Genomic DNA, 16,549 nt, shown 5'->3' on the forward strand with positions numbered 1-16,549 from the left:
AGCTACTCGAATGGACGCTCACGCTTGTGTTGCGATACAAACTAATGATAAAGTCGTTCAAAAACCGTGGTTTCTGTATCACAGGTACTCCACTTTGAAAAAACTTTTAGCTGTTTATGCTTATGTGTTAAGATTCGTGTTCAAGTGTCGTGTCAAAGCTCAAATGACGAAACTGAACGTCTCAATGTACCCTTATGATCAAGTGAATAAATTGAGTAAACTGAAATTCCTTGACATTTCGGCTCACTTTCAATCGTCAACTAAAATCTTAGACACTAAAGAAATAAACAATGCAACTCTTTTTTGGGTAAGCTACCATCAAGGCTTACACTTTTCAATTGAATCGCGCCTTCTTAATAGTAAGGAGTCCAAGCCTTTTGTTGAGGGAATTTCCCTACCTTCTAATAGTCGAATAGCCAGTTTAAAACCTGTGCTGAGCAAGGGACTTCTCCGAGTTGGTGGGCGCTTGGCAGCCTCACTTTTAGACGATCAGATAAAAAATCCTCTTATTCTGGCCCAGCATGATTATTTCACCAATTTGATTATTAGATCTATCCACGAGGTCACTTTACATGGTGGCGTTCAGTTGACATTGACCACATTGCGAGCTTAATATTGAATAATAAATGGTCGACAATGTGTTCAGTCCTGTGTCAATAGGTGTTTGAAATGTCGTCGCTTCCAAGCCTCCAATTTAACTCAGCAGATGGATGACCTGCCTGCTGAACGAGTAAGACCAGCTCCAGCTTTCAGTAAAGTCGGTGTAGACTATGCAGGTCCATTTGCCATCAGATTGTCTAAGACTCGAGGAAGGGGGACAACGAAAGATTATATAGCTGTGTTCATTTGTCTCAGCTCTAAGGCTCTCTATTTAAAAGTGGTCGAGGACTACACTGCTGAGTCCTTCGTTGCAGCCTTTCAACGAATGACAGCTCGGCGAGGGCATTGTTCTGATCTTTTTAGTGACTGTGGCACCAATTTTGTAAAGGCTGCAAAGGAATTGGATTTAGCTCTAAAAAACCTATTGAAAGAATCTGAATTAGCTCAAAGTCTAGTATCATTAGGGACTGACTGGCACTTCAACCCACCGCATGCTCCTCACTTTAGGGGTATCTGGGAAGTAGCCGTTAAGTCGGTGATATTTCATCTTAAATGAATTGTGGGAGAACAAATCTTCACCTTTATAGAGTTTTGCACTTTACTCTGTAAGATTGAAGCTTGTTTAAACTCTCGCCCTTTACTTCCATTAACGTTAGATGTCACTGATTCGTTTCCTCTAACCCCGGCACACCTCTTAATCATGAGACCTACGTTTCTGTTGCCCAAGGTAGATACTACCGGTGAACGAGTTCCAACGCTCCATAAATGGAAACTTATCAGTCAACTTGCTCAATCTTTCTGGAAGCGTTGGTCTACCGAATATCTGCAGAGCCTTCAAGCTCGGAAAAAGTGGCCTCACGAGAGACCTTCTGTGCAGGTTGGTGATCTTGTTCTGATAAAGGACTCCCAGTTCCCCCCGGGACAATGGCCACTAGCTTTGATCGTCAGAACTTACTCAGGTCCAGATGGTTTGATTGGAGTAGTCAAGTTGAGAACTGCAAATTCCACGCTTACCAGACCCATAATTGAATTAGTTTTATTACTTACCAGAAAACAGTTGAGAGATAACAAACTAAAATGTAATAAGAACTATGGCTCGGTTTAAAGATTTTTATTTCTTGTCTTACTATTTTATTAATTACTTTCTTGTAAAAGAACAGCGGTTCTTAGTTAGTTTCAAAATTTGATTTCTCTCCTCGTTGATACGATAAATCAAGGGGGGAGTATGTTTAGGATTAATATGGTGCGGCGCACGCACCTCACGGTGTTTAAGACACTCGTATTAACTGATGTCAGCGTAAGCCCATGAGTGCTCGAGTGAGTCACGCAGGAGGTGTAAGAATAGAGGCGGTAGCGACAGTAGTTTGCCCTTGTCGCTCACACAGTGCAGTCCAGTTGCCTTTAGTGTTGTGCCTCATATAGGCGTACTTTACTTTAGTCAACATACATTCTCGTCACCTTGTGTATCAGTCACGGTGATTTGTACTCCTCGTTCAATTCAATTTAATGAACTTTGTTAGTGCGATCTTTTCTATTGTTAACTGTAATTATTCGCAAGGACTTCTCAACTGGAATTGAATGTTTTGTTTTTATTTATAATAAAGCATAGAGAACCTTAAACATTTGTCTCGTGCATCCTCTATTACAGAGAAACGATATTCGTCGTTCTCTCTCCGCATCTATTCTACATTTTCCTAGTCTCCTCAACCTGTATCCGGCTCCCTGAGTCGTTCAATTCTCATAAAAAAAAAAGAAATTCAAAGAAAGACAGTCCATTTTAAATAATCATTATCATTATTATTATCATTATCATAATCATTATCAATGTTATTACTGTTATTATCATCATCATCATTATTATCATCACTATCATCGTTATTATCATTATTATCATCATTATCATCAATATCCTTATCATCATAATCATTATCATCATCATCATTATTATCATCATTATCATTAATACTACAATTATAATCATTGATATCATAATTATTTCCAATAATTATTATCGTATTCATCATTATCATTATCATTATCATCATAATCATGATCATTGTTATCATTATCATTCTGATTTTTATGATCATCATTATTAGCATTATCATTTCTATTATTAATATCATTATTATGATTAAAATTATTATGTTTATTGTCATTGTCATCGTCATAGTTGTCGTAACTATCATCATTATCATTATTATTATTATTATTATTATTATTATCATTATTATCAACATCTCTTTCAGAATTATTATTATTATCATCACCATTATCATCAATATCATTATTATCATTATTATCATCATAATTATTTTCATGATCCTGATTATCATTATCGTTATCATTATCAATATCATCATCAATATTTTTATGATTTTTATAATTGTTTTCATCATTATTATTATTATCATTATCATCATTATTATCATTGTTATTATCAATACTTTAATTATTATCATTATTATAATAATTGTTTGGAATAATTATTGTTATAGCTATTATTTTAATTCAAATCATTATTATTACTATAGTAATTCTCATCATTATCTTGATTATCATCAGTATTATAATCATTATCAGCATTATCATGATTATCATTGGTATCATCATCATCATTATCATCGTTATTATTACCGTCATCATCATCATCATCATTACCATCATCATTATCATCATCATCATCATCATTATCATCATCATCATCATCATCATCATCATCATCATCATCATCATCATCATCATTATTATCATCATCATAAACATTATTATCATCATGTTTTTCATCATTATTATTATTATTATAATTTTAATTATTATTATGATAATTATCATTATAATTATTAACATCATGATTATCATTATTATTATTCTTCTAATCATTATAATTATTCTTATGCTAATCATTATCATGATTATTATTAGTATTATTATCAAAATCATTATTATTACCATTATTATCATTATTATCACCATCATCATCATCAATATCATAATTATCATCATAATCATTATAATTAATATCATAACTATTATCATAATCATCACTTACATTAATAATACTATCATAATAATCATTATTATCATTATCATAACGATTATCATAATCTGTACTATCATTATTATTACTATTATTATCATCATCATATTTACTATTATAATTGTTATTGTCAACATCATCATCATTATGGTTATCAATATTGTTATCATCGGTATAGTTACCTTTTTTATTATAATCGTTAACATTATTACTATAATAATTATCATTTTTTTTATCATCATCTTTATAATTACTATCATCATTATTATTGGTAGTATGACAATTTTATTTATCATGATTATTATTATCTTTATATTTATTATCATTATTATATTCATTATTATTACTAACGTTATTATCATAATGATCACTAACATTGTTATTGTCTTTATTATTATTACTATTTTCATCTTTATGATTTTTGTTATTATTATCAGCATAATTAGCATCTTTATTACTAGTGGTATCACCAATGACATAATAATTATTATAAATATCATTATTATTATTATTATTATTATTACTATAATTACTATTATTATAGTTATGATTATTATTATTATTGTTTTTTATTATTGTCCTTATTATCATAGTCGTCTTTTTTATTATTATGATTATCTGTGTTGACTTCAGCAATTTTTTTATTAAAATTCTTATTTTTTTAAATAACATTATCTTGATTGGCATAACTACTTTTATTATCATGCTTTTTAATTAGCATTATTATCAAATACCATAATCAGCATTATTATTATGATTTTTATTGTGATTATAATATTTATTGTGTCAGTCCTAATTTTGATTTTTATAATGAGTCTTTTATAGTATTATTATCCTTATTACGAACATTACTATTATTATCATTTTTTTTATTGTTAGGGCTACGACCACCTCTAACAAACCTTTCATAGCCAATATTGTTATTATTATTGTTACTATTATTATTAATAGCATAATAAATTTTATCATTATTATTATTGACATTGTAAATGTTATTATTATTACTATTTTTCTTATTATTATTGTTATTTTAATTCCCATTTCTTTTATTTGTTATTATTGTTAGTAATACAATAATATTGTCCTTGATATGGTTATTATTAGCATTATAATTATTATTTTTACTTTAGTTATTGTCATTATTACCATTGTTGTTATTATGAACATCAGCAACATTGTCATTATCAATATTATTATTTTCATTATAATTGTCATTATCATTATTATTATAAGTATAATATTCATCATTATTCTTGACATTATTATTTTCTATAGTATTATTATTTTACTTATTACTTTCATAAATATAATCATCATCATTTTTTTTATCAACACCATTGTGGTGGTTTGGCATTGACAATGGCTTATAGAAAACAGTTAAATTGTTAACGTTTTGTCTAGAGTGCAATAATAATACAAGGAAAACGGATTTTTTTTTAGCCATGGCTTTTTTGACCTTGTCAAAGAGTACATGATGATTTGCCGGTCTGTATTCTGGGCATAGATATTTTATCCTGATAGATGCTTTCTTGAAATGGCTAGAGAAATTGTTAAAGAAAAACACGTTCTTAGAGGCAACTCTTGATATATTTATTGAAATTTTTACTATTTATGGCTCACTAATGCAAATAGTTAGTGATTTTGGTACAAAATTTAGAAGTGAGACCTTTCAAAATTTTTTTAAAAGATTAGGAATTAACCATACGTACACTGCACAGAACTATTAAGTAACTATAAGTGCTGCTAAAAGTTTGGTCAGATTTTTTAAAAGCATATTACAGGCAATTGTTAAAAGTAAAACGGTCAATGTAAGTATGGCGATACAACACTCCTTTTTGGTCACCGTAATACGACACACGTAATTACTGGTGAAACACCTGCTAAATTGCTTATTTATTAAGAAGTACGAACGCCTTTACATCTTTTCTGATCAGATATTAGTAATTGAATCGAAAACTAGCAGTATGGCCAAGTTCGCAGTTGTAAAGGCAGAAGGGAGGTCATATTTTAAATGGGAGATACTATAGTGGCAAAAGTCCTTCGTGAAAATTATCCACCAATATCCAAAGCACGAATTACGGAAAAGTTATCATCTTGCAGCAATATAGTTAAATTTGAGGACGGGGAAAACATAAGAGACATTATGACCTATTGCAAACTTAGCAAAACACTGAGATACATAAAATTGAGTCAGAAATCAAAACTGTAATTCAGCGGACTCCCGAAAAATATGTAAAGTATTTAACTAGAAAAAAAGCCAGTTAAGCGTTTTTATGTAGCCTCTAGCTTACTTTTGTAGTCTATAGATAATTAAAATTAATATTTCATTTATATACATGGAGTTTAACTAATTCTTATAAAGTAAGTTTAAGTACAAAAATTTTAAAAATGGGAAGGATGTAATGTAGGTACCTATACACTGATGTAGTCATACACATAACGGTACACTTGTACATCAAGTACATTACTGTTAATGTACAAATATACATTCACACTCTACCGATGCCTTATATGATAGTGTAAGCACACATATAACTGATATAATGCTTCGGTGAAATTAACAAGTAAGTTGTTCTTACAATGTATTGCAATCCATTACTTCCTTTCATCGAACATATAGAACAGATATAGCTTTTTTTTTAAGATTTACACTTAGAATAACACAAAGATTAAATATTTTTTATTTATCTTACATACAATTACTGAAAACTAAATATATTCTAACATTAGCATAAAAAGATGTATGTACAGAGCTCTATGTAACATAGTGAGTCTAACTAAGCACTGCTGCTAAGCTTAATAGTTTACTCAATCTGAAAATATTTATTTATCAATCAATTAAAAAAATGTATGCTGCTACTATTTAAAACTTCCACAAACCTTGTTCATCCTTTCTAAGAATCTATTTTTGACGTAGGCTGGGCTTAGCTGGTAACAAATACGTTTTTTCTAGGAAAATTTTTGATAGCACAAAGCATAAATCCTGGAAACGAAAAAGTTGAAATACCTTTGGAACTAGAGGGACGAAATATCCTGTACTGCTGGAGTCCATACTATGAGTGTTGATGTTGCTCTAGCTTTCTGAAGTGTCTTGAGTTTTGGAAAAGTGTTTTTTAATTGCGAATAGAAGCAGGTTATTAACGTCTAAGATTCACGAAGGCAAGTTGACTTTTTGTTTCGTCACTTTGTTTTCTTGCACTCACTGCTGCACAGAACTTTGGCATATCTCTAATGCTCGATCAATCGGGTATGAAACGGCAAGAGTGGTTCGGCAAAGTTTTTTGAATGCACAAGAATTCCCTTAAGCTTGGGTGGAAGAACGTTACGCCATAAGCTATAAAAATTTTCTTGATTAGCTTCGTGGTAACTGCAATAAAATGCTGCAGAAAAACTTCTAGATTATGGTACTGTGCATGGTAGATACATCGGAGATTACTTGTTTAAAATTTGATTGCTATAGACTTGTCAAGAACAGTTACATTAAATAAGTTCCAAGTATGTTTATTGGGCTACAAGGTCAACTTTAAATGCAAGTGCCAAGATCTTCTCCTGGTGCTGCTTCTGTAGGGAGGAAAAGCGAGAAAAGTAATACACGCAGCTATTTTGCGTATTAGTGTACAACTGGAGCTATAGATATGTAGCCCTTCGTATGTTTATATAAATAGGTTTAGCTTTTTCTCTCTCCATCACTGATGCACACGTTTAGATTCTCATGTCTCCCTCACTCATCTTCCCTCAGCTCTCCCCGCGAGCCAAGCCTACAAGCTGTCAGCCAATAGAAAACGTGTGCATAGCTCCTCTGCTAGCCACGATGGATTAGTGCTTAAATCAGCACCGAAACATCGGTACACTCTTTGACATAGGCATTGGCAGTATCCCTACTTATCATTTTAAGAATATACGGAAGGTACTTAATAATTATTACACATACACAAGATGCTGAATTACAATAATATCTTATGGTATTCTTTTTATGCCAGTTTTAATTGTGGGATTAGCACAGGAGTTTAAGGCATTGCTTAATGGCACTGTCAATGTCTTAGCCACATTTAAACAACTCAATAGATCCCAAGCTCGAAAGAGACAACCTCGAGGTGGCTTTTACTGTACAGAAGCTCGATGCTCAAGCTTTTAGATAGCGTAAGTCTTCGCTCAGCAAACACTAGTACTAATATTTTCTATGCTTAAGCTCTTTATTGAGAAAAATATCTAGATGCTTGTGATTATTACATCTTTGACAAATTATAATTGAAGATCAGGATAGAACTATAGATGTGAGAATAACAAGGGACTCAGCAGCTCAAACCTTATACGTAACGCAATGACAGAGAATTATTGCCTATGCCAAGGGGAACAATTCATTATGTTCTGTATGAAATTTAACCCAAAAGGGCATTAACAACGTAAGCACGAAGTTAAGGCAAAAGGCCTGTGCTACATTTGTCTTGAGGTGCACAAGATTGATAACTGCAAACTGCTCAAGTGCTGTTAAATTAACAATAGCAAACATAATTCAGTGTGAAATGAGAATCTGTGCCATAAAAAGTTATGCAACTCACATAACAAAATAAAAGATATAAAATAACTTCGGTTATATTATTCCATATAAATTCAAAATTTAATTGCTTTTAAGTTGTAAAGTTTAATAAATATAAGAACATTTTGAAGACTGAAAAGGCTTTTAAATTATTTCCGTAGTTTTTTTCTGACATTTCAAAAAACTCACTATTCCGTATGATACAAATTAGTATAGAGTACACTAAGTCTTTATTGATAAATCTTTAACCATAGCACTCATTGGTATGAGAACTATCTCGTTGGAAATCTATTTAAGACTCATTTCTGAAAGAGGTGAAAGTCCACATGCTTAACTCACATCAGAGGGAAAAGTTATTTATTAGGTATTCAGTAAAATGTGCTTTTTCGTGGGATCTACTTGTTTGCATACTCTTAAATAAAAAAAAATCATTCACTTTTTCTTTCAACAAGTTAGGACATTTCAAATATTAAGGGTCTTAAGACCGCTAGTAAAAAATTTGTTGTAAAAGAGATTTTCTGTGTTGAAATTTAGAAAAAAAGGATTTATGTCAGTTGTTATTGTAAGCAAGTCACTTTTCAAGTGAAAAAATTTGTCAGGTAAAGAGGAAAATCTAAAATACTGGAAAATAAATGAAAATAATAAAATAATTTAATTAGTAGACTGGGAATTTTAGAATTATTACTTGTGAAAAAGCACTTAATAAATTATGAAACAAGCTGGTTGACGCAGAAACGGTTTTAGTAAAGAATACTGAGAAAGAAAATACTAAGAAGAAGTTCTACCATACAAGTATGCATGCAGATGTATATTTAGTGAAAAAAAATGCTAGTTGATTACATCAACAAATATGCTAGTTGATGCTCATATTTTCTACGCTCGTAAAGTTGTTAATATTCAACTGTATGAATGCCCAGCTTTTAAAAATCTTAGCATTATTTCTGTATGTAGTATCAGAAACACTTTCGCAAAGAAGATCAAAATATTTTAAATTATATTAGGAAAAAGTGCTGAGGTCAATGTATGGAGTAGTTTCATTTAACTAAATATTTTTATAATAGTAGTTATAAAGAACTGTAAAAATGTGAATTGTATGTTAAGAATAAGATGTAAGTATAATTTAAAAGAGGAAAGGGGTACTTTCAAATACTGCTTGTTTGTTATTGCAGCTCCTACACTATAGCCACAGACGCAGCTCAGGTGCTTGAAAAAAAATCTGCATCTCATTTTCACTCACGGAGACTTAACGCAATTTCAAGAAGTGTTTTAAATGAGAGGACATTACCATCTCTGATAGAATTAAGTCGTTAGCACTAGTTGTATCTTATTATTTTCAAACTTTGACCAATGTGACACAAGTAGTCACAGGAACGGAGAAGAAGAGAATCTTGTCTAATAGAAAAAAATTGAGAAAAAATAGCTTCCACCTTATTAACAACAATCTTCAAAAACTAACTGAAAGCACCATAGATTTTATCATAAGCTGCCATGGCTTCTATAATGCTGATAGATACTTTATACCGAAAAAATGTTCAGTGGTTTCTTTGTAAGGAAACGTTGTTGGACATCAGATAATAAGTCCACCTTATAATATTAATAAGTTAACGTTAGATACAGAAAAGCAGGCAGACGATACCCAGTGTACACAAGGACAGCACACGATTTTATTGTGCATAAATTTTTGTACAGAAAATGTCATGTACAGCGTAATGAAAAACGATCACAACAAATTTATTAACAGTATGGGGTGCACAGTATTTGTGCCAAACCAAGAGGAGTATTTGTTCACAGACAAAATTTAATATTACTGCAATTTGAACAAAATGCACGTTAATTTCGGTACAAATATTGTGCACATAAGAATAGTCATACAATTTAATATGGTCTTTATTTTTAAGCTTGTGCAAAACATTCTATAAAAAAAATTTGTGCGCAATAAAAATGTGCATAATCTTTGTGTTCTTTGGACAAAGTCTGCTGAAAAGCATTATACTTACCGAACGCTAAAAGACAACAAAATCTAGTCAATTAAGAACAATATAACATTTAATGACAATATTACGGTTGACTTTGGCCAACCATGAGAATATTCAGATAAAAGCAGGGGCATAGAAGTATCGCATAGGTGGGCTCTTGCACCGAGAGCTGTCGATTCTTATACATGGCAGCAATGGTAAAGGCGGTGAGATAACTATAGGATAGAATGAAAAAAGACTATTCAGTTGACTTTGGCCAATCTTGGAAATGTTTGCAAAAGTGTGGAGGCATAGTGGTATTGTGTGAGTGAGTTTGCTCTCATACATTGCAGCAGTATTGACTATTTGATTACCTTTAGCCTAAATTAAAAATATTTAGACGAGTGTGAAGGTGTACAAAGCTTACGTCAGTAGGCTTTACTTCCGCCAATCGCTGACTCTTGTACATCATGTATGTGTCCAAATTACTAAATCACGTATACTAGCTGGGCTCCATCCTTTTGAGGGCTCTCAAAACTCAATTTATATATTTTATGTTTTTTGGTTGCCTTTGAAAGTAAATAAATACAAAAATAGTTGTACAGTAGTTTAAAAGTCAAAACAGGAGTAGTAAATATGTAATAAGTACTATTTTATGAGCTAGTAAGACAATTTTTTGTCTGGTTTCTTACCTCAGAAAGTATCCAAGAAAATAAAATTTTAAAAACATTTTTAATCATTTTTTAGATTTTTTACGGATCTGAATCATCTTACAAAAGATTTTGTGGACAGTTATTAAAATCGTGCACTTTGACGTCTTAATAAAATGTAAGAATTAGAAGACAAATTATACGTAAACTTTAATTTATACGAAAACTTCAATGTTTTATTTAATGTACGTTAAAAAAACAAAGATCAAACCATGATTTTTAAAATAAAATGTGAACATGAAGATGAAACTTGTTTAGTTAATGGCCCATTAGGTTCAGAAAAAATATGTCTATACAAAACATTAGTCACAGTCAGAAAATTTTACGTACAGTTCAAAAAATAGCTTATGTGTGACTTTGTCCCTATTTATGGAATTATCTCCAAAATGTGTCATTTATTGTGTGTAAGATCCCACTTTCTAAGTTAATTTATTAAGAAACACAAAACGTACAACTACCACAATTTTTGTATTAATTCAGTTGCATCACAAATACATCAGTTTTCATATTTCATAAATAGGGACACATTTCACGAATAGGGACATTTACCTTACAGCAATATACATTTCTGAATAAAATTGGTGAAATTGAGTACTACATCTTCATCATTACAATTTTTGTATACAGTGCGCCTCGTAATAGACAAAAAAATCGTTTAAAAATAACAAAATAAGTATTAATGGATCTCATTCTGCTTAGTATTGAAGCAGACTACTCTGGCAAAGTTGTGTATTTCTGATTGTCACTATTTGCTTGTATATGTATTCGTTAAAAAATATCTTAGGATTTCCTTGATTAGGGCTTTTTTTAATTTTGGTACATATATCATTCCTAAATAAAATAGTTTTGCTTTAATAATAAGTTTTCTTTCTAATTATATTTTAAAAGTATCTAAAAATAATCTTTATCCAAAAAAAATGTAATTTTTTTTATTGTCTTAGTATATTAATTATAGAAGATTTTGAATGGTCATGAGATAATAATAGGTTTTAAAGAATGAAAATTCATCATTTACACAAGACTAGGAATTGGGCATCCTGCTCACTCAATGTGCCAAAGAATCACATTTCCTGCTTAAATATTGTAATTATTATCACTTGTATATAATAGTCTCTTACATATCTGTAAGCTTCTACATAGAAGAAAGGTTTTGAAAGTTGAGGAGGTATCTAAGTTTACCATAGAAAATATAATCTGTTATGAAATTAGTAACACTAGTTATAAGTAATGATACTAACATAATAGTATGTGAATACCTTATACTGAAAGTACATATGACTGTTGTAAAAAATGCACGTCAGTTAATTGAAAGTAAACTGCCAAATAATAAATACATAAATTTTGTGTTACATGTGATTTGATTTTAAAAAGGGAATAAGAATTATATCTTAAGAAAACAATATCAAAGTTACTGTTAGAGACTCTTTAACAGCTATAAAGGCCTAGTTTAAACAAAATCAACCTATTAATGTAGCTATATTGATTTCTGCTGTGTACGTTAGTTTCAATGGCTTTTTTAAAGACTTTACGCATCTTGTGTGCTAATTTTTTCTTACATGGCCCTATTTAGGGGTTCTTAAGGTACACAGATTTTTTTGAATTTGGATAATATGGGGCCTGCAAGTTGTGATGTGTGATCAAAATGTTGTTTGATGTATAGTGTGTGTGTCTGTGTGTGTGGTGATTGTAGAAAATATTTGATTAGTATGGTAGTATCGTAATAGTTATAAATCTGCACTATTTTATTAAACCATTCGATGTGAAAAGTAGCGTAATGCAAATTTTTTCGTACATTCAGCAGACGCTGTAAGGATTTAATAAAAATGTATTTAATGACCTTCCAGAAAATGATGAGGAAAAAGCCACGATGTTAAAACTTTCTTGAAATCAGAATTGCCAGCGCTTTCACGAAAACTGTAAAATAAGTGTTATTTATACGGATAAAAGTAGAAACTTTAACGCTTGAGCCCAAAATTAACCCTTACTCTATTACTTTATTAACCAAAAGCAAGCAAGAGATCCAAAGAACTTACAATGACAGTGAAGTTTCAAGGCATTAGATCTTACTCACTTTAATGGAACAAAATAGAAATTCTTTCTTTTATCAAAACAAAGAAAAAAGGATTAGTTGTAATGAGACTCTTTGTTAGTTTTGGCAAAGCCACAGAAGAATGGAAACAAGGTAAATTGGAAGATCAGTAAGGGACTGCCACACTTTGCTCATTCTCGACCGCTCATCACCTTGGTCTTTTTTCACTTGGTATTATATCTTTTTTTCTACTAAATAGTGGGAAACGTTTAGTATAAAATCTATGTTGACTGTTTTTTGTATATGTATATAGATATTATTGTATTAATCTAAGAACAGTAAGAATAAGTCGGAACAAAAGGATAAATGACAAACAGATTTACTGATCCGGCTTCTCGTAAGATGTTAAGCTTAGTTGTTATGATTTTTGTGATATATATATATATATATATATATATATAAGGAAAAACGAAACTATCTGTTACATAATTAAGTCCGTACAAACTCTAAAATATATCATTTGCAATAGTGAATTTAATGATAACTCACATAATAATAAGTTTTTAATTTCAGAAGTCATTAGAGGTAACACAATATTAATTAAGAGTAAAAAATTTTTTTCACAAGATTTTAAAACAAATAAAGATAATTTTGCTGTTACCACATAAGCCCCATTCTGAATTTACAAGACTTATGTCAATTTTTTATTTAATCTATGCCTTGAGTGAATAAACATAAGAAAGATAATACTAATCAGGTTCTATTGAAGAGCGCGCGGTGGCTCAGTCGGCTAGGTTTTGGATTGGCACGCGGGAGACCGTGGTTCGATTCCCGGCCAGTGCAACTTTACGGGCAAGTACCTCTATGATTTTTTACATGTGCTTTTTCACCACGCAATGCTCCTTGAGGAGGGCTTAGGCGATCTTCTCGCAGCATAATTGCCTAATTTTCCCCTACCCCCTCCCAGTAATGGGACCTCCTATCCCTCTTCCCTTCCTTTTCCCAAGTGCTAAGTGCCCATAGAAGTGGCCTTATTAAAGGAGCCGGACGTAGAGCACTATAATATGAAAAAAAAAGGTTCTATTGAAAAATGAAGTGTTTGATTAGATCTATCTTAACTCGAATCCCAACAAGAAAATGATTTATATACTACGTGCAAAAAGTAAGGAAGTTTATTTTGTATACGACCTTGCATGTTTGGATGAAAATGAAGAATATGAAACCTTAACTTATTTTTTATAGCCACGATAATATAAATACATTCAATAACCATCATTTTTCTTTAACAATGAAATCTTAAATAGATTTAAAAAATATTAATTATTTTATAACACAGATCAAGCAATTTTTCTGAGTCCTCATGAATATAACGATATCGTTTACGTAAATTTTTATTTTATAATGATAAGTAATATTTGTGAATGCTTATTGTTTCATAAACTAAAAAAAAAAAAAATTTTAAGTATATTTTTGCTCATAAGAAACTAAAGTATATCAGATGGTTTGTGACATAGTATGCGAGTGCTTATAACTTGATGATATTTGTGAGATTTAGAAGGTAAGAAAATGATTAGAAACAAGATTTTAAAAAAACTTTTATTCTAATAATTGTCTTATAACTTTAAATACTGGAATACTTTTTTTATACCGTTTTTTTACGTAGAGCCTTATTTTTCTAATTCTAGTTTTTGCAGGGATCCTTTAGCATTTAAATCTATGAAAAATTGCTGTAGAAAAATTTTTTGATGGACCATACCGTTGTCAACAGAATCCTTATCTTTGTAAGAAGGGTTAGAGTGCAGGTGGATATCAGGTCTGACAAGTGAGGGTCGCCTTGTGACTGCTGTATAGTTTAAATCGACAGATGTAATATATGTTTCGTATTGACTGTATGTATGCTAGATGAGCACTGATTCGTTGGACGGAAGAAACTTGAACTGTTTAAGTAACCGTATGAGGTCGGTTACAAGACCACAGTGACCTTTGATCTTCAGGTGAACGGTTCTATATCTATTTGTATAAGATAATGTAAGCTGGGCGTTAGCAATTGACACCAGCCAGTCACCTATGAATCACTGTAATGTATAGAGAGAAGGAGCAGGGTTAGAAAAGTGCAACAATTCTAGGTAGAACTGTCGAACACACCTAGCGTAATAGCGTTTAGCTACTAATAGAGCTCTATAAATAAACATAATAATTAACTTAAAATTATTTAGTACTAATGTTACTAAGTACTTTTGTACACAAATTTTTGTATCGTCAGTTAACTTATTGATTCTATGGATATAAGTATCATTCTCTCAATGCTATTTTAATAACAAACAGATGGATGTGGTGGAAGTCACAAAAATCATATTACTGAACCTGTACTCATTTTCATATAATTTTGCTAACTAACAATAGTACTAGCAATAAAACGTATATCGATAGAATGAATAACACTTTTATATGTGAGAATTAATCTACAAAAATAATAACTTAACCAATTAATTATTTTAATCGTCTGCTTGCTTACCTAACTCATGTAATAAATACCTTAATTATCAATTCTTAATCATTCGTACACTTGTGAATTGTATTATATCATTATAACTTGTCAAATCTTACAGTGAATTTCAACTATGAAGAAAAAATATGTATATTCATGTAAAGTACAAACAAGTTTTTAAGTGTCTACTAGACTATTTTTTAATATCCACCATCATTCGATTTCTTGTTAAAAAAATTTTTTAGATTACTATTTTGTCACCCAGAACTTTCTTACACTAATAAATGCGAAGAAAAATGCAATATATATATTTGTTAACTATTGTCTTAAACAAATACAATTTTTTAAGTAACTTGTTACTACAAAAAAAAGGCAGTTAAAGTTGTTGAAAGTAATTACAAATATGTACATGAAAAAATCGACACAAATTTCATGATCCTGGAATGTGATTAGTATTATTGTATACATACTGGAAAAGTTACTGTTATTGCTGGTTTTCTAATACTAATTAAATACTTATATTGAATTGCCACTACCATGTATTATTTACGACGAGATAAAATAAAATATTTCATTATGTATCATATATTCACATAAGGTTCAAATCGTTAAACTACAAAGGTAACATAACATCACATAATAATTAGATCTTGACACAGCTTACAAAATCTCACTACGAGAGACAAAAGTCACAATTTCAGTGGAAACACTTCCCGTCATGAGCGTACATCTTGTAAAAAATACATTAAAAATTATTACATTATCTATCGAGAATCGTCTCCCTGTCTCTTACCTTACTTTTTATACCTATGTTTATACATTCAAAACTTAAAATTTGATATTTTTAGGATCTGAATGTCGATGTAACGATTGGCATGGTTGCATTATGGCTCAATCAATTGTTGGATTAGATAATGTGCAACCATATAAATTCTCAGATTGCAGCAAAGCAGATTATATAAGTGCACTGATGGACGGAAAAGAAGTATGCCTACTCAACAAGCCTAATGAGGTAAGTATCATTTATAAAACTTTAAAGAATAATAGAACAGTTTGATTGCTAAGTGACAAAAAGTAGTACTACCCTCACATACTTGACAACTTATTAAAAAGTTATAACACATAAGTCAGTTAGAGAAAAAGAGTGTTAAAAAAAGTCTTACTACACCTGAGACTTAAATTGAAAGTTC

General features: G+C 30.6%; 1 protein-coding gene across 1 annotated transcript in view; it reads left to right on the plus strand.

Annotated features, from left to right (window-relative positions):
- The window catches only part of mmd (disintegrin and metalloproteinase domain-containing protein mind-meld), a 2,100,572-nt gene that overhangs the window by 924,794 nt on the left and 1,159,229 nt on the right, over positions 1-16,549 (plus strand). The window contains exon 12 of the mRNA XM_089595760.1: positions 16,208-16,371. Within this exon, the coding sequence (XP_089451886.1) occupies positions 16,208-16,371 (164 nt within the window). The remainder of the gene's footprint in view (positions 1-16,207; positions 16,372-16,549) is intronic.

The sequence above is a fragment of the Copidosoma floridanum genome, unplaced genomic scaffold (assembly GCF_036245765.1).
Source record: "Copidosoma floridanum isolate Cflo_tuat_1 unplaced genomic scaffold, Cflo_Japanese_pri ptg000027l, whole genome shotgun sequence".
NCBI classification, from domain to species: domain Eukaryota; kingdom Metazoa; phylum Arthropoda; class Insecta; order Hymenoptera; family Encyrtidae; genus Copidosoma; species Copidosoma floridanum.